The sequence below is a fragment of the Pseudorasbora parva genome, chromosome 15 (assembly GCF_024679245.1).
Source record: "Pseudorasbora parva isolate DD20220531a chromosome 15, ASM2467924v1, whole genome shotgun sequence".
NCBI classification, from domain to species: Eukaryota; Metazoa; Chordata; class Actinopteri; order Cypriniformes; family Gobionidae; genus Pseudorasbora; species Pseudorasbora parva.
Window position 1 is genome coordinate 14,927,607 of NC_090186.1, and position 25,788 is coordinate 14,953,394.

The 25,788-nt window shown below is 37.4% G+C and overlaps 1 protein-coding gene across 2 annotated transcripts; it reads left to right on the plus strand.

The window, feature by feature from the left end:
• The first annotated feature begins 904 nt into the window (after positions 1–904).
• On the plus strand, positions 905–25,607 carry zyg11 (zyg-11 family member, cell cycle regulator). Of its 2 annotated transcripts, none has more exons than XM_067417209.1 (16): positions 905–1,300; positions 6,573–6,738; positions 10,199–10,713; positions 13,326–13,571; positions 13,652–13,792; positions 13,897–14,073; positions 16,006–16,070; positions 17,100–17,220; positions 18,169–18,219; positions 18,325–18,486; positions 18,578–18,625; positions 21,982–22,179; positions 22,267–22,319; positions 23,323–23,420; positions 23,515–23,694; positions 24,445–25,607. In XM_067417209.1, the coding sequence occupies exons 1-16, from the start codon at positions 1,277–1,279 to the stop codon at positions 24,459–24,461; spliced, it is 2,262 nt and encodes a 753-aa protein (XP_067273310.1). In that variant the 5' UTR covers positions 905–1,276; the 3' UTR covers positions 24,462–25,607. The 2 variants fall into 2 exon arrangements, with proteins under 2 accessions (XP_067273310.1, XP_067273311.1); XM_067417210.1 differs by having other exon boundaries at positions 17,100–17,199.
• Positions 25,608–25,788: the final 181 nt, after the last annotated feature.

Below are 25,788 nucleotides of genomic sequence, written 5' to 3' on the forward strand. Positions count from 1 at the left end.
AAGTGTTTCGCTTTTAAGTAAAGAATGTAATAATATTTATTTGTCAAAATCACAGTGCGCAGAAGTCGCCAACTTTCTGCACGGTTAATAGCTACAGACCTCTAAACTTTGTGTGGCCTATAGATTATTTCACGAACAGTTCGTAGAGAGCTTCATGGAATGGGTTTCCATGGCCGAGCAGCTACATCCAAGCCTTATATCACCAAGTACAGCAAAAAGCGTTGGATGCAGTGTAAAGCACGCCACCACTGGACTTAAGAGCAGTGGAGACGTGTTCTCTAGACTGACGAATCATGCTTCTCTGTTTTGCAATCCGATGGACAAGTCTGGGTTTGGTGGTTGAAAGGAGATTTGCCTAGCTACATTGTGCTGAGAGTAAAGTTCGGTGGAGTGCACAAAGCAAGGTCCATAAAGACATGGATGAGCGAGTTTGCATGGTGTGAAAATATGTCTTACTGATGTTAGACAAAGATTAATTTGCTGCTCCCTTTTATTGAAAACATTATGTTTGGAATGCTGTTAGATGTTTAAAACATTTTTTTTTTCATGAATGTAATGTTGATTCTGGGTTTTCATTCATAAATAAAAAAATGAAGATCGTATGTTGGCCTATTCAAAAGAGATCATTGGATTGTATGAAAATTAAAAAGGCCCAATTTGTTGGAATAATAAGAGACCCTTTCTTGGTTTTATTTTTATTTTCTTCATATATGTCATTTTCTTTTATTATTATTTGTATATTTAACAATTACGTACATTGCTTAATGCTTAATTGGTTTTATATATTAATCAAGTATATTTTCGTTCTGTTTTGTTTTGGTGTTTAATAAAAAGAAAATTAAAAAAGTTGATCTTCCGTAGACCGTGCCCTTGACCACGCCTCCTCTTTCCTCTTTGACGCAGATCCGTTTCCCGTGTGACGACCTTGTTTACTTGTCAAGACGTCGCTGCCGTTTCCTCCCGATATAAAAACCCGTCAAAATGCCTGACAGCACTTAATTATCAGAGCGCTTACGAGGCTGTCCAACAGAAGACATCCTTCGCCTAGAGAACAATGCAAACGAGGAACACAGGCTGCAGTAGATTTAAAGCGGCCCGTGTAACGTTACTTTTAAATACCAACAAGTAATAGGATCTGCAAATGTTGGAAAACGGATTTTTGGAAGCTAACAGGCTAAGAAGCTAAGAACATTTCAATCGGATTGTGTTTGATATACACCTCAACCCACCTGCCATTACCCCAGAAGACGGCTGTGTCTTGTATATTGAAGCCGTTATGATCCATATTTTTGACACCATGGTAAGACTTTCGCTTGTCACACACTACTGTATGTAATGTTAACTAGCAGTCTCATATCTGCCTTATCTGAATCATCCTAAAGTACTGTAGCACATATTGTTTTTTCAACTCTGAGGTTTGTAGTAACATATTGTTGGTCGTACATTTTGTTGTCATAGGGATGATTGACTGTCAGAGATGTATATACATAGAGCTTCTTTAGTGGGCTGATCAAAAAGGTTGCCAAAAATGTATAGGTTCAAACCTCCATGCAGTGTACTAGCGGTCAATTTGTAGACAAGTTCAGGGCTTTTTGATTTTTAGATGCCACAGACTACCAAATATGATCTTCCTCATGGAAGGGACATCCGTCTTTAATTTAAAATATATTTTTGGGTACAAAAAAAAAAACAAGCACATACTAAATATGTATGTGATTATATAATGTACCAATATAGAATATTTGTAAAATAAGTTGTACCTGTTAAGTTACACTAGAAGTGTACGGTTACATTTATTTAATAAATATTTGGCATATTTATTTGATACAGCTGAGTCCATCCGGAATGTATTCACAGCGCTTCCCTTTTTCCACATTTTATGTTACAGCCTTATTCCAAAATAGATTATTTCTTATATTTTTCCTCAATTCTAAACAACACCCCATAATGACAACGTAAAAGAAGTTTATTTTAAATCTTTGCAAATGTATATAAATAAAAAAAGTACAAAGTATTCACAACCTTTGCTCAGTACTTTGTTGAAGCTCCTTTTGGCGGTAAGCCCCGCCCCCTTAGTTACTGTTGCTAAGTCGGACAAACAAACAGATTAGCTATATCTTACAATGACAGCTGTCACATGTGAAAACCTCATCCCAAGATGTTTTTGGACACAAAATGTTGCGTATACTCCGTCTGAATAATGACCAAACTTTACTGATGGTTTATGAAGTTTATTACATCGTTTTTCAATCCAAAAAAAATCACTGTAAGAGCTGAACAAACAGCGCATTATATTTAACATGCACAGCAAATTACACACAACCATTTATACAATTAACAATAAAAAAACACATACAGACCATGTGCCTTTTCGTGGGTGCAGTTTAACTGGTAAACATGTATCTGCAAAACAACTCCGATAAACTGCGTGCGAGCTCTCACCTTCACTACACATAAACTATAATACCCATCAAAATAGTCCCCCAACTATAGTCAGACAGATAATGTAGACCTTAAACATATTTAAACTCACAGAAATATAAATGTTTACTAAAACCAACTAAACGATGAAGAAGAATATGAGGAGAAGATGCAGATGGATGTTATCGCAGATGATAACATCCAGGATCAACACTGTTCATGTACCACACAGGGTTAAATTCATTTACATGTTACCATCTTAATATGGAGAAATGCACTGAAATTTAGACCATCGTTTATGTGTTTTTGATTTAACTTGCACCATTACATGACGTGAGAATAATGAGAGTATGACAACCAAAATAAAAATCCTCTCAGGATAACTGGAATCAGTGTTGTAGTTGAACATTGTGTTACAATTTTTGTAGCATAAACGGCATGAGAGCATCAGATTTTCCAATGTTTCTCTATGATGCTGAAGACCTAAAGATCCTGACATGTCTCCCAGTTCCTACTGCTGAAAAACATCCCCACAGCATGATGCTGCCACCTTGTTTATGTGTGCGTGTGGTACGCACTTATATCGTCTGATCTTGCGGGTAATATAAAATAATAGTCCAATCAATTGCGGGTCGATGAGAAATAAATCATTATGTTTGTTCGATAAAGATTCTTTCTCAATCTCTCCGCTCCCTGAACTGACAGGGGAGCTTCAGCTCATTAAATATGCAAATCTTATCCAATCCTAGCCATGGGCGTTTACTTCCAAGTCTCCAGTGCGTCTCGCCCATCAAAACCCAGCGTTTTGGAGAGAGCCTCAAAACCAGTGTAGAAAATAGCCTATTACTTATTAGTTATGTTGTTTTTGAATGTAAAAACCACACAAAACGTCATTAGTTGACCTCAGACAACAGTATAAACAAGCCAGTTCATGACATCTTTAAAAAATAAATTTAAATAAAGAGCCACAAAACGACAGTAGATGACATTAAAGAATGGCTTTTTATTGATTTTTAAAACAATTATCTAAATTCAATAATTTATTAAAAGTTTAAAGTATACTTAAATATATAAATAGATACAAAACACAATTTACTTAAATTCACAGTAAAAACCTAAGCCACCTAACCCAACTACAATAGACTAAATAACAGTTACAGCACTAATAACAGCAAAGTAGACTGTATTCTACAAACAAGCTTAAGTTCAGCATTATTTTTAAGAAATATGACCATATTCTCTGGCTTAATATTTTAGAACGCATCACCATATTGTTTTCATGGCAACACGTCATTCTTCTCACATGATGCACAGCAGCCACAATAGTACTGTATGACAGCTCAGCTGTATCGGTTTTATTTACCGGTAGTTTTTCTTTTTTATTGAAAATAAAAAAAATCTGATAATCTGATTTTCAAATATATGTAAATTAATGTGTTTTGCCATTTAAAACCCTTATAATAATCATTTTAGTTGATCTGATATGAATTCAAATTCAGTCAAATTATAACTGTCTAAAAGGATTGTCATTGCCGCTATGGACATCAGTGTGTGTGTTTGCTGCTACTTATCTGTATTTAAATGTTTGAATCCTAAAATAAACATGATGTGGTTGAAAACACTGAATATGTGTTGTTATATGTGACAAGCGCTGAGCGTGTCTGTCTCTGGCTCAGCGCCAGCCAAAGTGCGAAAGCACGTTGAACTTAAGTGGGCGGCACCGAAATGAGGAATCGGTTATATAGGTACCGGTGCTATATTGGCACCGGGTCACCATACCGAACCCTACTTTTATCAAACTCCAGACGGGCTTTTGTGTGCTGTTGGGCCACTCTATCATAGAGAGTAGGGCTGGGTGATATGGAGCAAAAAATATATCTTGATATACGAAATATATCTCGATATCTTCACAGGAAAAATAACCCCCTAAAAACTACAGCAAAACAAATATGCCAAATACCACAAATTCTTTTTTTTTTTTTTTTTTTTTATTGAAATGCAAAGAGGTAGTCAGTTCATGTAGGAACAAAGTGCTTTTGTGACATTTAAACAAAAAACTCCCTGATTACATAAATAATAATAATTAAATTGTAAAAGAAAATAAATAATATTGCCTTCTTTTCATTTATTTCATGCTTTCAAAAGATGAATTAAAGACTCCCTTGTTTACACTTAAAGTAAACAGTAAGCATTTTGCAGAAAGATGGGGGCATGACTGAGATCTAAATAAACTGATTTTTGTCATAACACCATTTCCTGTTAAATTTGTATCAAAATTCAAACAGTGATGTTTGTCATGAGTTTGACCAAATTCAAACTCATCATGCAGATCATGTAGGCTACACATGAGCTGAATTTCACTTCTTTTCCAGTTACAGAACGAAATATGAATGTCAGAAGGTAGGCTATATGATAATATGATAGAGTACAACTTACAGAAGAGCACCGCGTGTCTCAGGACACCCGGGATGTGGCGTTTTTCCCTCTTGGTTAAAACATGAATAGACCTATTCATCATAATCCCGTGATAAAGCTGACAAAATAATAATAGTAATGATATTGCAATACTTTTTAAATGTTTTCGAATGATATGCGATCATTTTGACATTTTAACCGAAAACCATGCGATCAGTTAGACACAAATCACAAATCATGATTGCGACTTGAACTATGATGAACATTAATATTTCATTATGAATTTTAGCAAGCAGTTGTGTTAGAAGGAAAACATGGTCTCTAAACTGAGTCCTGAACAACGCGCGCGCTTGTCAACATGATAACTAATCCTCACCTGGTTGCGGAAGCAGCCGTGTTCAATGAGACAACACGCGAGGGGAGGGGGAACAAAAGCAAGAGGCGGGAGGCGTGCGAGCGGGGGCGAGCACAGCACAGGGAAGGCAAACAAGCAAAATTGGCAGAATCAGAATTAAATATAAACAATATATCGATATATACGATATGTCCAAATCCATATCGAGTTGAAGAAATATCTCGATATATTTTGAAAATCGAGATATCGCCCACCCCTAATACAGAGTGCTGCAGAGATGGCTGTTCTTCTGGAAGGTTCTCCTCTATCCGCAGAGAAACGCTGGAGCTCTGTCAGAGTGACCATCAGGTTCTTGGTCACCTCCCTGACTAAGGCCCTTCTCCCCCGATTGCTCAGTTGAGTCCTGGTGGTTCCAAACTTCTTCCATTTACGGATGATGGAGGCCACTGTGGTCATTGGGACCTTCAATGTTGAAGAAATTTGTCTGTACCCTTCCCCAGGTCTGTGCCTCAATACAATCTTGTCCCGGAGGGCTACAGACAAATCCTTTGACGTCATTGCTTGGTTTGTGCTCTGACATGCAGTGTTAACTGTGGGGCCTTATATAGACATGTTTGTGCCTTTCCAAATCATGTCCAATCAACTGAATTTACCACAGGCGGACTCCAATCAAGTTGTAGAAACATCCCAAGGATGATCAGTGGAAACAGGAGCACCTCAGCTCTATTTTGAGTGTCATGGCAAAGGCTGTGAATACTCATGAACATGTGATTTATTTTTTTATTATTTTTTTATAAATTTGCAAAGATTTCAAACACATTTTTTATAAATTTGGCCACTCTACCATGCTCTATACATTCTGGATATTTTGTGTACATTTTGTATACATTTTGGGTTATTGTTGGTAGAATTGAGGAAAAAATAAGGAATTTAATCCATTTTGTAATAAGGCTATAACATAAAATGTGGAAAAAATGAAGGGCTGTCAATACTTTCTGGATATGCAGTGCGCACTGTATGTTAATCCAATGCTGTATTCATTTTAATCACATTTTTATTTATGCATTTATTTATTTTAAGATTATCCAAAAAAAATTATGTATACAGTTTTTTTAATTAATACAAAAGCAGTTTTTTTTATTTATTTTGTATTCATTTTAATCAACTTGTCCATGGATTTTTAAATTGTAATTTGAAAATCCATGGACAAATTGATATGAAAAGTTCTGTTATGCAGTAGCGGTATTCCCTTGTTACTTGTTTTCAATCTGACACATCAAGAGTTTCATTTAATCGCTAGATCCAGTACCATAGGAAAGAAACTTGTAGGAGAGATGAGATCTGATTTGTTGTTGAGCTCATAGTTATTTTGTTGTTGTAGGACGAGGCTTCCCCACCATCTTTGACCGATCTGTGCATGACTCTGGTGAGCTCCAGGCTGGAGATCTTCTGTGAGATGCGTGATGACGGCTCTCTCTCTTTCCGTGAGCCGCTGGTCTTCCCGCAGGAGCTGGCCGACCAACTGCTCTGCAAGATGGCCACAGAGGGTGAGTAGGGGCCATCCTTTATTTTGAGGTACACGATGCATAATAATTGTTGTAGTAGATGTAGTATTTCACAGGAATATTTCTCCCACAAATGAAACTTATGTCATTATTTACCCTCAAGTTGTTCTAAACCTGTATGAAGTTCTTTCGTCTGCTGAACACAAAAGAATCTGGGTAACCAAACAGTTGATGCACCCACCCATTGACCCCATTCTACAGTATTTATTTTTCTATACAAAGGAAGTCAATGGGGACCATGAACTGTTTGGTTACCCACATTCTTAACTTCTTGCCGGTTTAGATCCACTTGTGGGTGAGTAAATAATGGGAGAATTTTCATTTGTGGGTGAACTAAGTGCACACAGTAGAAGTTGGACATGGCGAATGTAATGGCTTGTAAGAAGTAAGTTAAAGGGGTGGTTCCGTGTTTTTTTTCTAGGCTTGGTTGTGTTAATGGGGTGCAGTATAACATGTCTTAATACTTTTTTTTACGCCATTTTAACTTTATTCCACGACGCTGTCTCCACTGTCCTTTGAACGGCTCATTTGCTCCCTGCTTCTGTGAAGCCCATCCCTCCGAAAAACGCAATGGTCTTAGATTGGTTAGATGGCTAATTGTATATTCATGTATTTTTATTGGCTGAAGTGCCAAGCACAGGTTGTCCGGAAACGCCACGCCCCTTACCATTACGGGCAGAAGTCTTTGTTGTGACTAGCAAGGGTTTATGATGTCACCAAACCAGGAAGAAGCTTGTTGTAGTTCAAACCGGCCGTTTTTGTAGGCAATAAACTGGCATAACTTTAAAAGACAATATCTCCGTTTGCATTGAACTTTTAGCGCTTTGCAGATACTGTTTATGCTGAGGCAGCAACATTACACACTAACCAAAACTAAACAAGTGAAATCGCATGAGACCACCCCTTTAAGAACTATTCCAGCTGATTTTTTGAATCATTAGATGATATAAGTCAGTAACTTATAGATTTGTCTTTTTGTCTTTTTTCAACCTATTCATTAAAAAGATTAATGATTATTTTATTAAATATATATTTTTATTATAGTATTTATTCATATTCTAAATTAGATTTTATTGATATATTTTCATTTTAGTGTAAGATTTAGTGATCTTGCAAGCTTTTGTCATTTTTAATAGTTTTCATTTTAGTTTGGTTTTCTTTAATATTTGAAGGTTCTAATTTTTATGCTTTAGTATTTCTTAATGTTTAACGTTACTATGAAGTTTTGCCTTTTTAATAAAATATATTTGCCATACTGTTAGTGTTTTTCCAAAACAATGACAACATTTGCAACAAGAAGATATAGGCATTCAAAACGTGCATTTTCTCACTTCTGCACCTCGCACCTACACTATAAATAAAGAACACTGAAACTATCTAGAATAATTTATTTGCAAACTCTAATTTTGACCAACTGAATCCCCATCCGCTTTCATTATATGTAAAGAACATGAACAAGAGTTTGATCAATTATCGGTGAAACAGAATATCGGGGGTCTGCAGAATAAAAATGTTCAATTCTGCTTCTGAAAAAAATAATGTTAGATTTTATCCCACTGAAAGACTAGGAGAACTTGCATAATGCCAAAATGTCCGGTTGAGGAATAAAGACTATGTGAGAAAATAAGAGATTAGCATCTTTAATCACTCATACAGTTATAACTTGGTTACCACATCAAGATGTTTGGTCTGGAAACTCACCATTGACAGGGCTCAATCCGAGGGGCGGGATAAACGGTTTTCTTTCAAACTCCTTCTGCACGCGATAGGATAGAGCTACAACCAACCAGAGCAACGAAGGTGAAGCAGAGCTTGTTGATAGATTAAACATTCACCATATCCGGTCGGCAAAACCCCGAACACATCTTCCCTTCCCTTTTCTCGCAGAGAAAAGCTTAACTCCAAGTCTTCCAGAGTCGTGGTCAAAGCTGATTCGAAAGACCGCCGTTCGCCAGTTTCTGAACGCGAACCCAACTCGGCCGTCGTCATTATGGCCCCGCCCACCGACTCTATACACAATGTGATTGGCCCGGCAAGAGTTAGGCGAATACAGCTCAGAAGGGTATTGAGAGTTGCTAGACGACACTCGCGGGCAGATTAAATTTGCTGCCGCTAGGGTGCGTCTAGATTTCTAGGCTAGTTATCACTCTCATCCAAGATGACTTCACACTGAGTGAATCAGTTGAGAATGGCATTACTTTACATGTCTTTCCCTTCACCTGAATCTCCCCCCATCCTGCTTCCCCTCATAATGAGATCACCTGAAATACTCCCAAAATCTATTTGATTTAAATGTCAATTCTCACTATACAGTATTATGTGTTTGATATAGTTTGAAATGTCTCAGTGCGACTCTCATCCCCATACAAGTTAACCAAAAGATAATCCATGTTTTAAGAGCTTAGAGATATTCTGCTTAATGTGTGAAGGGTGTGTCTCCTGCCAAATGTTCTCTACCTCCTGTCGTCAACACAGGTCTATAGAACTTGATTAATGTAAATTCCCATTGTGAACTCGTGTTTACATTTGAAAGAGTTTTGCATCTTGGTCTGGGTATTTCAAAGAAATGTTGCAAAGAAGTCTGGGCTTGAATCTTTATATGGGTCAGCCCGTAACGTTGAGTGTCTCCAGAGCGTTATGTAATTTCCAGAAGTCAGGTACCAGAAGTCTGCATTAACTATCTTTGAATTGATTATGTAATTGGCATTATACATTTACCTGACTGTTAATAAATTATTACATTTTGATTTATTCTGACTTCCTCTGGAATTATTTTACTCTAGTAGATTATGACCAGGTATATTTTCAACAAAGGGTTAAACAGAATAATCTAATGTGTGTTAAAAGGTGCTATGAAACAATCGGCATTGTAACTAATAAATAGAATTTACCAAATAACCAATTGGCATTCTAACCTAAATTAGAGGTCATAATATAATGGAGCCAGATAAAGATAAATTGGAATTAAATCCCTTTGCCCAGCTGAAAAGATCGAACGCACAGTGACCTTCATCCGTGGATCGTTAGCTTCCTTTCGGACGACTGGGCAGGCTTACACCGCTTATTCACACAACTATTTTTTTTTTCTCCTGTTCCCACCTGCTAGAGCCCGTAGGAAGGTCTACACTTATTTTTAGTCCTGGTCAGGTTAGATTCTGTCTTGTTCTGGGGTCTATTTCTTCTGATTTCCACACACACGTTCGAGATCTCCAGTTACAGACTTATTATTAGATGGGGAGCCCACAGGTCGTTTCATTCTCCTGCTTCCCGCTCATATTTCAGCGTCTTCCCTCCTGCCCCCGCACTCCACCCTTCAAAACTTGTACCGTGCCGCACTCTCTTGCGTCGTGTTCTACAGGCTTTTAAAACTTGTAGTGAGTGTAATTAAATGATTTGATCTTATATTCAAAACACTGACTGAACATAATGGATTCTCTTGCAGGCTTGTTGAACGACAGTACGGTGGGAATCTTCCGGAGCTGCCAGCAGTTCCGCTTGCGTCACGCCTGCATCCGCACCGCCCGAATCTCCGCCGAGGCCTTCCACCGGGCCCTCTGCCCCCACCGCCTCGTGGAGCTAGACGCATCACGGGTCAACGCCGACCTCACCATAGCCGACATCCTTCGAGGTCTCTCATCCAATAAAACCTTGCAGGAAGGCCTGCAGCGGCTTGTCCTGAACGGCCTGACCATGTCTTCTCTGGAGGAGCCCAGCCATCGCTGCTTCAGCGCCATGCAGGGTTTGCGCGCACTCAGCGTGTCCAACGTCGACTTTTACGATTCTGGCTTGGTGGACGTGTGCGCGCTGCCTCGCCTGGAGAGTCTGGATATCTCCAACACCTCAGTGACGAACCTGACCCCGCTTCTGGGGTTGAGAAGCAGGTTACGCTACCTCACCATGCACCAGCTCAAGAGACTGGAGATGACCACCGCTCAGCTGCTTGCAGTGCTCAGTCAGGTCAGCTATCTGTGTTTTTAGTTTGTAATTAGGGATGTACGAGACTATTCTACTAGCTGACTAAATTATACAACTGCTGCTATTCAACCAGTTGTTTACATTTTTAAATTTTTTGGGGGAAAATGATCCCATAATTTACTCACCCTCAAGTCATCCTAGATGTATATGACAGTCTTCTTTCAGACGAATACAACTGAAGACTTAAATCTGTCTGATGTTTTTCTTTGAAATAAGCATTTTTGTCAGGCTTCTATGTATAGGTTTCTTCCTAAGTACCGGTACTTCTGAATGGTCTGAGGCTGGGATTTAGTGGGTTTGAAGTGAAAGTATTTTATGTACGTATACTATATGTGGAGAGCATTCACTCAGTATCGTTATCAAATTTTTGACCAAAGTGGCTTTTAGAGGCATTTGATTCTGAACTCTTCAATTGGAGTTCTATTTAAAAAGATGTGCTGGCTCTTCCCAGCTTTATAATGGCAGTAAATGGCTACCCAAAATTTGAAGCCCAAAAAAGTGCATCCATCCATTATAAAAGTACTCCACCTGGCTCCGGGGGTTTAATAAAGGTCTCTGAAGTGAATCGATGGATTTTTGTAAGAAAAATATCCATATTTCACTAGCCTGACGTCGTCATATTCAATTCTATGGGGCGTTTCAACCGAACCAGGAAAGACAGCAATTGGATAGACCTACAACCTATCAGAGCAACGGAGTGACACATTACGTTAAAATGTACATTTACGTCAAATGTCAACACAGCTCAACTGCACTGTCTTGCCAAGTCTGCGGTTTTCCAGAGGGTTGTTTTCCATGTCCGCGGGTTGTTTTCTATGTCTGCGGATTGAAGCGACTATTATGTGATATATAGACCCAGGAATGCAAATTTAAGCAGGCAACCTTGCCAAAATAACATACATTTTACCCCCCAAACGCCATTTTTTCCTGGAGAACCTTGAGAAGCTATTGTTTTGGGCTAGTAGTTGGCGGTTTTTGTTGTAAAAACTTAGCAACCCTGTATGCACGTGCGCTGGAATGAATGATCTTTGCCGGTGTTGTAAAAAAAAAAATGAATTTAAGGATACACAGTTGCTTATCAATACAATGATCATCATTTCAGAGTGAAATAGTGAAGGTGAATGCATATACGAACAAGCTCTACATTTAGGATTTGAACAAATTCAACCAAGCGCCTTTGATGACGTGGATGATTATGTTACTGTTGATCATCTGTCCATCATTGTCTAAAGCCCGCCCTCACAATTTCATTGGTCCAAACAGTTTCTGTTCGGGGATAATTACTCCTCTATGATCAAGTCTAGACCAAAATGCCTGAGCTCAAGTGTTGTTGGCAAGGCTGTGATCGGCTGGCATCCAGGCTAATATTTCAAGTCAAATATCCATCTTCCAGCAGACCGCCTTTCGTATTCATCTTACAAAGAAAGTGTAACGCCTCACGCAGTTCAATAGGCTTATGCTACGTCTGACGTCATCGTTGTGCCAGTTACGTTTTTTTTTTTTTTTCTTTTCCCGGATCAAATGTACACTTGGTTGATGAGCAAGTATTTTAAAGGGATAGTTCACCCAAAAATGAAAATGTATGTTTATCTGCTTACCTTTAGGACATCCAATATGTAGGTGTCTTTGTTTTTTCAGTAGAACACAATTGAACATTTTTAACTCCAACCTTTGCAGTCTGCCAGTTGTATAATGCATTTTAATGGCAACATTGTAGAGTATGAGAGCTATGAGAGTAAAAAAAACGTACACAAATGAATCCATATTAAACCCTGTGGCTTGTGATGACACCTTGATGTTTGAAGACACGAAACGAACGGTTTGTGTGAGAATCCGAACAGTATTTATAAAAAAATTATACCTTGAATGGGATCTGTACAACAGGCTCGAACGAGCCATCACTTCCGATGAGTGAGGTCAAATGTACACAGCATGGCTTATCTCAATCGGATACAAGCGGCGGAAGTGATCTCTCACGCGCATCTCCAAGCCATAACGTGTATTTTGACCTCCTCTACCAGATAATATGATGACTATGATAAAAATACTGTTCGGTTTCTCACACAAACCGATCGTTTCGTGTCTTAAGACATCAATGTGTCGTCACAAGCCGCAGCGTTTAATATGGATTCGTATGTGCATGTTGTTGTTTTTTACTCTCATAGCTCTCATACTCTAAAATGTTGCCATTGACATGCATTATATGACTGGCACAGTGCAATGGTTAGAGTTAAAAATCTTCATTTGTGTTCTACTGAAGAAACAAACACGCTTACATCTTGGATGCCTGGGGGGTAAGCAGATAAACATAACATTTTCATTTTTGGGTGAACTATTACTTTAAAACCTACACAAAACTTTTCCATGTTCTTCTGTCAAAACACGTGAATGCGTACAGCAAGGAGAAAACTAAAGTGTCACGAGAGATGCCGTTAAATACCTGTATTTTCCAATATATTAACAGATTGGACAAAAAACATTATCATTAAAAAAAACATTATCATAATTCGTTGACTAGTTTGTAGCCAGGAAGTCGTTTGTTTTTCTTATATGATCGTATACAGCTAATGCACATTATTTTTCTGTTTCTCCAGCTGGAGGGTTTACAGCACCTTGATATCTCAGATGATAAGCAGTTCACATCGGACGTGGCGCGGCAGCTGCTGGAGACTCCTGGCATCCTGCCTCAGCTGGTGTCTCTGGACGTGTCTGGCCGCAAACAGGTGACTGATACAGCGGTCAAGGCTTTCGTGGAGGCGAGACCAGGCATGACCTTTGTTGGTCTGCTTGCCACCGACGCTGGATTCTCTGACTTCCTGTCTGGAGAGGGCAGCTTAAAGGTAGGTGCTCGCACGCAACAGCAAGATAATAACAAAAATGGAGATCATAATTGTTGTAAGGTGTTTTTCTGTTTTTGCAGGTGACTGGGGAAGCCAATGAGACTCAAATCTGTGAGGCGTTGAGAAGGTACAGTGAGAGGGAGGGCTTTGTTAGAGAGGCTCTCTTCCACCTCTTCAGCCTCACACATGCCATCGAGAAACCACGGCCTGACATCCTGAAGGTACGTACACTCACAGAGACTGAGATGAATCCAAGTTCACTGCATTTTTCCATATCAACCCTCATGGCTCTTCTCTGCACTTTACATTTGTTGTCTATCTGCAGTTAGTAGCACTGGGGATGAAAAATCATCCGGCCACATTGAATGTGCAGCTGGCAGCCAGTGCCTGTGTGTTCAACCTCACCAAACAGGAACTGGCCTTTGGAATCCCTGTGCGGCTCCTGGGAAACGTCACACAGCTGCTACTCGAAGCCATGAAGACCTTCCCCAACCACCAACAGGTATGTAAAGAAATAAGTATGGTATAGAAAGTCTGTAATGGTCAAAAATGCAAAAATTACTGACTATGTGCAATGTATTTGCTGTAAAATGGTTTAAAATTGGGATTTAAAAAAAAAAAGTTTGTTAAAATGATTGTTCTTCTAATTTTGTTGACAAGCACATTCAAAATGTTTAATGGTAAAGTAAAATGCACTATAAATGTTCATTTATATGCCCCAATATATTGATAAAGAGCAGTATTTGAATTTTACTTGAATATAAATATAATAAAAAAGTAACCCTTTAAAATAATTTGTTAGCAATTACAATAATTAGTTAAATTTTTTAGCATGAATAAACTACAATTGTTAAAATGAACTAACAATGCTTCTACAGCATTAAAGGGATAATTCACCCAAACATGAAAATGATCTCGTGATTTACTCCACATCAAGCCATTCTAGATGAATATGACTTTGTTCAGATGAACACAATCGGAGTTGTATTAAAAAATGCCCTGGCTCTTCCAAGCTTTATAATGGAAGTGAATGGTAAATTAGATTTTAAAGAGGGGAAAAAGTACATCCATCCATTCTAAAAGTTATCCGCATGGCTCCGGGGAGTTAATAAAGGCCTTTTTAAGTAAAGTGACACCATTTTGAAAGAAAATATATTTAAATCTTTATAGCCAAAAATAACTAGCCTCTGGGAGATGACCGTACATTAATCTTAGTCAATGTTAATCTCATTATTTACGAATACATTTTTCAGATCAAAAGTTGTATCTGTTGAAATTAGTTAATGCACTGTGAACTAACATGTTTATGAACAGTGTTATTAACTAACAGTATTAATAAATGCTCTAAAAATATATGGTTCATTGTTAGTTCATGTTAATGCATTAACAAATGAGACCTTGTATAGCTATATTCATTTTTTTTTAAATAAAAAAAACAGTTAGAATTAGTTTCAAACTGGTCATTTTTTCAAACTATCCTTTTTAATGAACCAATGCAAATGTTATTGTTTATGAAATTATTAAAAATATTTGTTGTTAAATGTGCACTATTTAACTTTTCTGTCCGCTAGAGAGCGCCTATTCAAAACAAAGATGTAGTTTGATCTTGAATCTTGGAACGTGGTCTTCACCTCACAACCGGTGGAAAATAATCGGGATAGGACTCATGAAATGTAAATGTTCATGGATGTGATTATTAACATTACTGTAGTGTGAAGCAGAGCAGGACCGAGTGTTGAGATGAGTAAGGCCGCTGGAGCGATTGGTAATAAGATGAACGCAACACACGCTTTGCAAGCAGCGGAGCTTTTATTATGCCATTTCCTCTTTTCCGGTCATGACTATGAGGTAACTTAGCTCAGTATATCATATTAGATACATCTAAGTGTTGAAAAGGATGTTTTGACATTAATCTGTGCGTTCGCTCTGCAGTGACACTTGTTCACACTGCAGTAAGGGTAGTGTTTCTGCAAAATTAAACCGGAAACTGAGGGTAACACAGATATGGCGCAATTGACAGGCGACTTTTTGTTTTTTTCATCTAATGACAGTCTTTAGGAAAATTTTAATGAATTAAAAGTGTATTTAAAGTGTATTAAAATAACACTGATAATCACAGTCTTGCTTAAGTTTATATTACAAGCAAAATAATTACCAATATATTTTGATTGATTTAATATTATTGTCCAGCTCTATTTGGGACAGTGGATTTATAAATTTGATTGAATGATATGATGAATGTACCGTGTAGTCAGGTCACTTTCACTTGTCAACACTTCTACAGGAAGTATCTTTCTTGCACATTTAATAAAAGGAGGATATACAAAAATGTTTTACCTTTCAGTTCCCCATGATACAAAACACTTTGAGAATGAGGAAAAGGCATAGGAGGGCTTTTCATGTGCCAATGATTTTTGTTTTTGGTTGTGTACAGCTGCAGAAGAACTGCCTGCTGTCTCTCTGCAGTGATCGGATCTTGCAGGAGGTTCCCTTTAACAGGTAAATGCATGTGATCAACAAACAACCTCAAATATACATTTACACGTGTCTTTAACCCTTTATAAAACCGTATGGTTGAAGAATTTAATTAAAATCAATTAGCAACATGGCTTGATCAACTATACTACACTAATTAATTACAGTATTGTGACATTTTCTACACTGAAATATAATATAATGCTGTGGTAATATCGATACAATTATTGATGCTAAATATTTCCATGACCAGTGTTATCATCACTCAATCTTTTGCTGTGTTTGACAATGTTGCTTATTGAAATTAACGTTCAGTAATTGAGGAGTTGAGGACAGTAAGGTTTTTTTTTTTTTTTTTTTTTGTTATAAGTCTCTTATCTCACCAAGGCTGCATTTATTTTCCATAGAAAAAACAGTTAATATTACTATAATTTTAAATGTTTTCTATTTGCATATTTTTTTAAATGTAATTTATTCCTGTGATGGCATAGCTGGATTTTCAGCATCATTCCTCCAGTCTTCAGTGTCACATGATCCTTCAGAAATCATTCTAATATGCTGACTTGCTGCTCAAGCTTTTGATGAATTAAAAAAAAAGTAGAATTTAGCAGTTCTGTTAATATATAAGAAGTTAGCCATTTAGACCCACCTTCTCATTCGTAGCACCAATTCTAATATAAAATCAAGCAAAACATTTTATATGAAAGGTTTGATGCATGCTTTCAGTCAAGTGTGTACAGACTGGTAGTGCGTAGTCAGCCGAACTCAGCCCCACCCACAACATTTGACCTCGGACAGTTCGGTCTGGACTTGATCCATAGAGGAGTGATTATGCCTGAACAGAAACTGTTCGGACCAATGAAATCATCAGGGCGGGCTTTAAACAATGATGGACAGATGAATAACATTAACATAATCGTCCACGTCATCAAAGGGGCTTGGATTATATTTGTTCGAATCCTAAACGGAGAGCTTGTTCGTATCTGCGTCACCTTCACGTATGACCACGTCAGGATAGTCTATCTGGGTCAATTGTGACATTTTGTTTTTCAGGTTTGAAGCTGCCAAGCTGGTGATGCAGTGGCTTTGTAACCACGAGGATCAGAACATGCAGAGGATGGCCGTCGCTATTATCTCCATCCTCGCTGCCAAGGTGAGCAGCTACAGTCTGCGGGTGAGAACAGGTTTAACCATAAAGAGGAAATGTTACCTGGGAGGCTCCCAGAAAAACATTCACAACATTCCATCGCAGTGATTCTTTGTGAAATGCATTATGAGAGATGCGAGACATCCAGATCGTGCCTGTGCTATGCCAGGACGTTCATGTCTGCGGTGGTCAGAAAAGTGTATCTGAGACGCTTTCATGGGCTGAAGGGTTTTTGTTCTTTCATTTTTTTTTTTTTTTTTTATATATCAAAAGTTTTGTTAATGTTCACAGCATTAATTGAAAATGGCATTACACAAAATGACGTCGAAACAGCGACTGTATTGGCCACCCATATTGACATATCATCTCCTTTTTAATACTGTTTATTACCTATTACACATAGCCAGTAAGGGATTATTTACATATAGTCTTAAAGGTACAGTAACAAATTTCAAGCAATTTGCCTAAACACAAAATAGTTGTGAGACCCAACACAATCACATGCAATTAGAATGAACCTAATGTTTAATATGCATTATGTGGAGAGGGATTTGGTGGGATTTTGAGCTTCCGGGAGAACCAATGAAGTTCATTCTACCACAAAGTGGTAGTTGAGTAGCTGTCAATGTAGCTGTCATTTCTGTTTCACAGACGAGTGCAAGTTTTATAGGTTTAAAATGACAAGTGTGAGTAATTGATGCAATTTCTTTTTTAATTTTGGTAGAAAAATATTGGCAGCTCACTTCGTGCTCAAGTTTTGATTAAGAATAAATCTCATTCGGTCTATCAGTCGCATATGTTTTGGCTGCAATAGTTCAAATATTTCTATGCAGGTTTAAATTGGATCTGATAATTCTGTATGTACATATGACTGGAACTCCACACAGCACCTGTACTACTCTTTATTTGAAATTAAGGATTTTTATTTAAATGTCATCTTTAACTTTACTCTTTGTTTGTGTGTTTCTTAAATAGTTGTCCACTGAGCAAACTGCACAATTGGGAGCCGAGCTTTTTATAGTAAAGGTATGGGTGTTTTTATTTTTTTTATTAAGATTTTACAGTTAGCGCTTGTAACACCTGAATTGGAAATGTAGTGTATACTCATCTCTCACACTCTTCACATCATAGCAACTCCTGCACATTGTGAGGCAGAAGGCGTGCCAGGGTACTGTTGACGCCACATTAAAGTTCACACTCAGCGCTCTGTGGAACCTCACAGATGAATCTCCTACCACCTGCAGACACTTCATAGAGAACCAGGGACTAGAGCTCTTCATCAAAGTACTTGAGGTAAACGCTCTTCAAACCTTTTTGTACAATTTTTGGAAAAACATAACTGTAATTTGTTAACTTTTAATTTTCAAAAATGTCTTTTTTTCAGTCCTTTCCATCAGAATCATCTATACAACAGAAGGTCTTGGGTTTACTGGTAAGAAATAATGTGTTTAAGTTAATAATGGGATTAAGTTCACATTGAAAATGTGACAGAAACATTTTAAATTAAATATAAATAGGGGTGTGCTATATATATCCTCTGCGATAATATCGTAATTGTTGTTTTAACGATTTGCGATCTGACATTATCGAGTATGTCCCTCTCACACACCCAAAGTGTGTACGCATACACTACGTGATGTAGTCTTGAATATTAGACTAGTGCGGGTGCACACTTATGTGAGTCTATATTTATATCATAAATGTGATATTTATTTTTATACAAGTTTACTAAACAAAAGTTTTATATTAAGTGACTTACATTTTAGACACCTTATTGCCCATGTTTACTCTATTTCGCCAACGAGAATAGTTCAAAACAAGTCACAGCACTGTAATCGCGTCTCTGAGCAACACGCCGTGTTTCCTTACTGAATGAATCAGCTTTCTGAACGAATCAGTTGAATCAATGATTCAGTGACTAAGATAGATAAAGATAGTCAAATGAGTTGTTCCTGAATGAATCAGTTGTTTGAATGAATCGGTTGAATCTCAACGACGCACTTATAAATAGTGACGTGCCACCGCCTACTGGCGGTTTTAAAGTATCTTTTCATCTTTTAAATAATTTTAAATATTAGTATGCATCGTTATGTGTTTAAAACATCAAAACATTATTTATGCATAACTGCAGGCTATTATTAACTCTAAGCTCATTAAATTGTCTGTGTAAATGATTTCTGTCACTGCTGTGAACTGACCACCATACAGAACATGAAGAATATCAAAAACATCAAGAGTCAGCTGATCACCAGCACCAAGATACCAGCACAATAACACGCTCCGCAAAATATCGTCTAATTATCGTTATTGAGAAAATCCCAGAAAATACAGAGATATCATTTTTTTTGTCAATATCGCACACCCCTAAATATAAAGTGTAAATTACACACAAAAATTAATATTTAAAAAATTTGGGATCAATACAATTTTTTATATATATTTCAGCTTTACCATCACCGGAATTAAAGGGTTAGTTCACCCAAAAATGAAACCGATGTCATTAATGACTCACCTTAATTTTCGTTTCACACCCGTAAGACCTCCGTTCATCTTTGGAACACAGTTTAAGATATTTTATATTTAGTCCGACAGCGTATCTAAGTGTAGGCACACTATACTGTCCATGTCCAGAAAGGAAATAAAAACATCCTCAAAGTTGTGACATCAGTTAGTTAAAGGGGGGGTGAAACACTCAGTGTCATGTCAATCTTGAGTACCTATAGAGTAGCATTGCATCCTGCATATCTCCGAAAAGTCTTTATTTTTTTTATAATTATATAAGAAAGATGCGCTGTTCCGAGTCTTTCCGAAAAAAGCCGAGCGGGTGGGGGCGTGTCGTGTGAGCGGAGCTAAATAATGACGTGTGCAGCAGCACGCTGCTATTGTGTTGAGTCGAGTGCGTCCTAAAGCTGTGTCATCCCTAACAGCGAGAAGAAAACTTTATTCAAAATAAAAATATGGCTTTTAATCAGATACAGCCATACATCTATGATCCGGAATCAGACCCAGAGGCTGCAGTTGAACAGGAGCAGCAGCAAAAACGACTAGAGCAGGACGTCTCTATGTGGTACAAGTTATACACTAACTATATAATATGCTTAGCGACTTGTGTTATTTACATATTTATACTTGAATTATATCTTCGTATTTTTGTCTTTGAAGGTGTACATGTGGGAAGTGCAGTTGTGCACGTGTGTTTGTGTGTTTACGCGTGGTTTGTGTAGACAGTAAGCGGACTGGTTTTGCACAGCAGGCTAAGTTAGTGTTTACATAGAAAGACACGGAATAGTAGCGCATTTGAATGAAGAAGCGCGCTTATTTAGTTCAACATATTTCCCCACTCTTTGTGTATTGTTGTTTGGAGTGCTTTTACAATACACAAACATAAAGTTACACATATAGTGGCCAGCTAAACAAATGTACACGCACTACACATCGCATGCTCCATTGATCAATTAGCTATACGTGATCATGTTTGGGCTACTTGATGAGCATAGGCAAAGACACAGACATTTGAATCAGTCTCACTCACCGCCTGCGGTACTAACGTTGGGACTGCTCCATCCTTCAGCATTAGGCGATCGGAAAATCCTGTGTCGAGCTGGGCCTTGTTTATGAAACAGTCGGCACCGAAATGCAGCGAACAGATATAAACATTCGCGCAACTCAGTTGCTGATCCGGAAAAGCAAATTACATCCACTGTTGCCTTAACGCGGGGTTTTGGGGGAATCTTGGTCTGGCAACCAAAAACGCACTTTTTTGGTGACATTGTTATGTGCACATCACCTGTTTAGCATCCTACAAGCCAGCGCTTTGATGGGCGTAGCCTGTTGCTTTCGCTCTCTCCCTCGCTCTCTCTCACGCGCTTCCGGTAGAATTGTCCGTAAGGCCCATACAAGGAAATTCCGCCCCCATTAACGTCAAAGGGGACGCATGATCTCAAAAAACTTGCCGAAACTTATGACTAACCGGAAGTAGTATTTTTGACAAAGAAATACTCCCATCAAACGTCCACCTTAACTTTTGAAACTTTGTCTATGTTTAGTATGGCATTCCAAGTCTTTAACAGTGTAAAAAGATCAGTATGCATGAAACAGCATTTCACCCCCCCCTTTAATTAGAATCTCTTGAAGCATCAAAAATACATCTTAAACTGTGTTCTGAAGATGAACGGAGGTCTTACGGGTGTGGAACAACATTAGGGTGAGTCATTAATGACATCAATTTCATTTTTGGGTGAACTAACCCTTTCATTTGAAAATATATTCAAATAAATCATTCAAATTTTAATAATATTTCACAATATTGTTTTTACATGTTCACAATAATATTCACAATACTGTTTGTTTTGTTTATTTTTATTTTTGGTCAAATATATGCTTGTCGAGCATAAGAGACTGAAAAAATATAAAACCAACCACTAACTTTAAAACAATAGTGTGTTTGTTTATATTATTTTTAGAAGAATATTAAATGTATCAAATATAGGAATCTTTTGTATCAAGCCTCTAATAATGCTGTGTTGTATATACACTAGAGACAGAAATGCATATTCTAGCGCTCTATGAAATTGAATTGAAGTGAGTGATTCTGGAGCTGTGGGCAGCACTGATAAAACGCCTTCTCGTGTCAGAGGGATTATGCTAATAGTTTCCCTTAGTTAGAAAGTATAATGAGGCTGTTTCATTTTGCATTCAGTGGTATTTTTGTAGCTGAGTTCCCTTGTGCTATTGTACTTTGTCTATATTGTCTAGTTCTGAATGTTTTGTTTTTGTTTGTGTATTCAGAATAATATTGCTGAGGTGGGGGAGTTGCATGGTGAGCTGATGGTTCAAAGTTTTCTGGACCATATCCGTTCTCTGCTGCACAGTCCAGAGGTGGAGGTCAGTTATTTCGCCGCCGGCATCTTGGCCCACCTCACCTCACGAGGCGAGAAGGTGTGGACCCTTGACATGTCACTCAGAACCACGCTGCTGGAGCAACTGGTGCGTATTTGTGCAAAATAGACATAAAAATTGCTTGGGTATTACACCAGAAGCCTGAGTAAATGGCTTAAATTGTGTTTCTCGCAGCATTCGGCGATTCTGAAGTGGCCAACGCCGGAATGTGAGATGGTAGCGTACAGGTGAGAAATGACACCACAACAAATCTTTTTTTGTTGTGAAAGAGTGCAGAATCTCCAGATCAAAATGCAGGAAAAAAGGAGCAGAAACAAGCAATAGAAGCATTGCTTATGCACGTTGTAGTCTAGGCTTTAAAAGCAGAGGCTATTTTCTTTCTTTTGATTATATTGCATGTTCAAATATTCATACAACATTTTTCTGTTTTCAGTAGTTTTATGTATTGAATTATGTGTCGTTCAATTCCGTTGATTTAAACATTCTTTTTTTCAATTGTATTAATGTAATTCAATCATTAATTTTTGAATCCAGAAAAAATCAAACTGGGAACATAGAATTTGAAGGGGGAATATAATCTGGCTTGATCTTGAAAATAATTTTTTTTTAAAGTGACATATACAATATTATACATATAAATTATTATTAATGAATATTTGTGTCTTTTATTATAATTTTTTTTAAGGAAAAGAAAAGTGAATTGGCATTAACCTTCAGAAAATGAATTTTTATCCAATTTGGATAAAATTGAATTTTTATCCAATTTATTTAGATTTTTTTTTTTTGTAATAAGTCATTAACTAAAACATTATTGACCAGCTATTTTATTATTATTTCTATACTATAATAGTATTTATTAATATTTTGAATTATATTTTTATACATTTTAGTTTTAGTAATTTTGCGGGGTGGTTTCTCCCTTTTTTTTAAATGTATTATTTATATATATTTCTATTTAGCTTTCCATTTATTTTATTTAAGATGTATTCCATTTAACTTAAATGAAAACTAGAAATGTTACAACTGAACTAAAATAAAGTTTCCAAAATTTTAATTTTATATTTATAATTTATTTCAGCTTTATTTCAATTAACTAAAACAACTTAATAGATTTTGTTAACAATAACAACACTGTAGTCAAGTCTGGCATATTTACCTAGTGTCCATTGATTCACTAGAAAGATTGATTTCTAGCATTAAAATGAGATGGCGTGTTTGTGTCTTTTCCAGATCGTTCAACCCTTTCTTCCCTTTACTGGAGTGTTTCCAGACCCCAGGAGTTCAGCTGTGGGCCGCGTGGGCCATGCAGCACGTCTGCAGCAAAAATGGTGAGATCAGCACAGCACCATAAACCCAACACTTCTGAGCCGAGAGACATTTTGTTATTAATTTTATTTTCCCATTCTGCCTCGGTGGATGCAGCGGGGCGGTACTGCAGCATGTTACTGGAGGAGGGAGGACTGCAGCAGCTAGAGGCAGTGATGTCACATCCCAAAACCCACAGCGATGTGCTGCGATTGGCTGAAAGTATCCTAGACAGTTTACATCGCCACAGAGCACGCACAGGATTCGCAGGGCCACCCAAAATACACGCACACACAGGTACGTATTCACAGAAAAATGGTTTTTGGAACGCAGAACTGTTCCTTGTAAATTTGAAAGAATTTAAAGGGATAGTTCACTCAAAAATGAAAATTCTGGTATCATCTTTGAAACAAATGAAGATTTAATCAAATCTAGGAAAATTTCTGTCCCTTAATTGAAAGTCTATTCACCCAAAACTCTGGCATTTTAAAACATTAATAGAGATCATAAAAAACAAATCAGATTTATTTATTTTTTAAGTTAATTTAACTTTTAATTGCATATAAACATTGATCAGTTAACGTACACAGAGCTTTAGGAAAAAGAAGCTCAACCGTGCTTCCTGGACACATGAGAACAAACCTCATTGGCTCATTCTTGAACTTCCGTTTACCAAATTTGAGTACACTGTTTGTTCACAAACCAAATGAAGTCTGCTCATCATATAAAGCAGTTGCTTCTTTTTTGATTCTATTTGGGATTAAAGTGTTTTTAATGCAAGTTTAACACAAATGAAGATATTTTTGATAAAATCTGAGAGATTTCGGTCACTTCACTGCATAGATTTCATCAAAAAGATCTTCATTTGTGTTCCAAAGATGAGCCAAAGTCTTAGGGGTTTGGGATGACATAACTGGTCAATGAATAACTAATGACAGAATTTTCATTTGTGGTGGTAATTTTCAAAACTTCTCAGTTTTGTAAACTGAAGCATTCCGTTTTATATCTGACATGAGTTTTCATTCTGAATTTCTCTCCGTTTTCCAGAGAAAAACATTCCATGACGCAGTTCTTTTTGGTCAGTGGTCTCTGGATAGGACACTGCAAAAAAAAAAGGAAGCTTTTTTTTTTTATATGTGTATGTGATCACTCGTGCCCATCCGTATGACATCGATACTCTGCTGTTCTTTCTGCTAAGAGGAACGTGGGATGAGTTACTTTGCATATGTTTGCACACGACCGAATCTGTTATTTATTTGGAACAAGTCTCCGTGTTCTGATAATGTTTATTTAGACGGGCAGCAGCTCAGAGAGTGTGTTTGTTTAAACATGGTTATGTATGTGAGAGTTTATATATATGTGTGCGTGTGCGTGCGCACGTGCGTGTGCATGTCCACCAGTATTAAGAGCATGTGCATCAGAATGCTGCTTATGCATATTCAGATTTGGATGAAACTCCATAGGAAATTTAGTTGATGTTAAAGATTTCTGTACTACTGGGCATGAAATGCAATAATCTACTCGGATACAGTTGGGTTACATGGAAATATTTAATAGGTTTGAACTGTTGAAATTCAGTGCGTGTGATCTGGGAGATAACCGCTTGTCAATCCATTCAACAGCATGCGAGCTTTAGGGATGAAATATATTTTTATACACAGTATACCAACTGTGGTAGATGACAATGTTAATGATGGACGTGTGTCATATTGCAGGCAAAGTATTACGACTTAGATTCGAGTTCATTTTAAAAATGGTACGAAATGAGCTGAGCACCCAAGCTGAAGATTTCTCAACAACCCATAGCTCTTCAGAAGCTGAAACGATTAACGGAACGGAATCAAAGCTTTTGCTTTCAGACTTTTTATTGCACGGATCTGTTGAGGCAAAGCAGGAACTCGTCAATAAATGGATTGCTGCCTCCGATAAATGGCACCTTGTAAAAAAAGGTGGGGGGAGGGCAAGAGTAAGAATATTGGGGAATATTTGTCCTGATCGTGGCAACTTTGGAGCACTGGTGATTTGCCAAAAGTCATTGAATTTGCCTTCTTGCTAAACATGCATACAAACTTAAGTTTGATATAATTAAACACCAATTAAGCTATTAAACAGCACGTTCGACTTGTCCTGTTTGAAATTGCAATTTAAAGGGTTAGTTCACCTAAAAATGAAATTGATGTCATTAATGACTCACCCTAATGTCGTTCCACACCCGTAAGATATTTTATATTTTAGTCCCAGAGCATAATGCAGTCAATGCCCACTTTACTGTCCATGTCCAGAAAGCTAATAAAAACATCATCAAAGTAGTCCATATGTGACATCAGTTGGTTGATTAGAATCTCTTGAAGCATCGAAAATACATTTTGGTCCAAAAATATCAAAAACTAC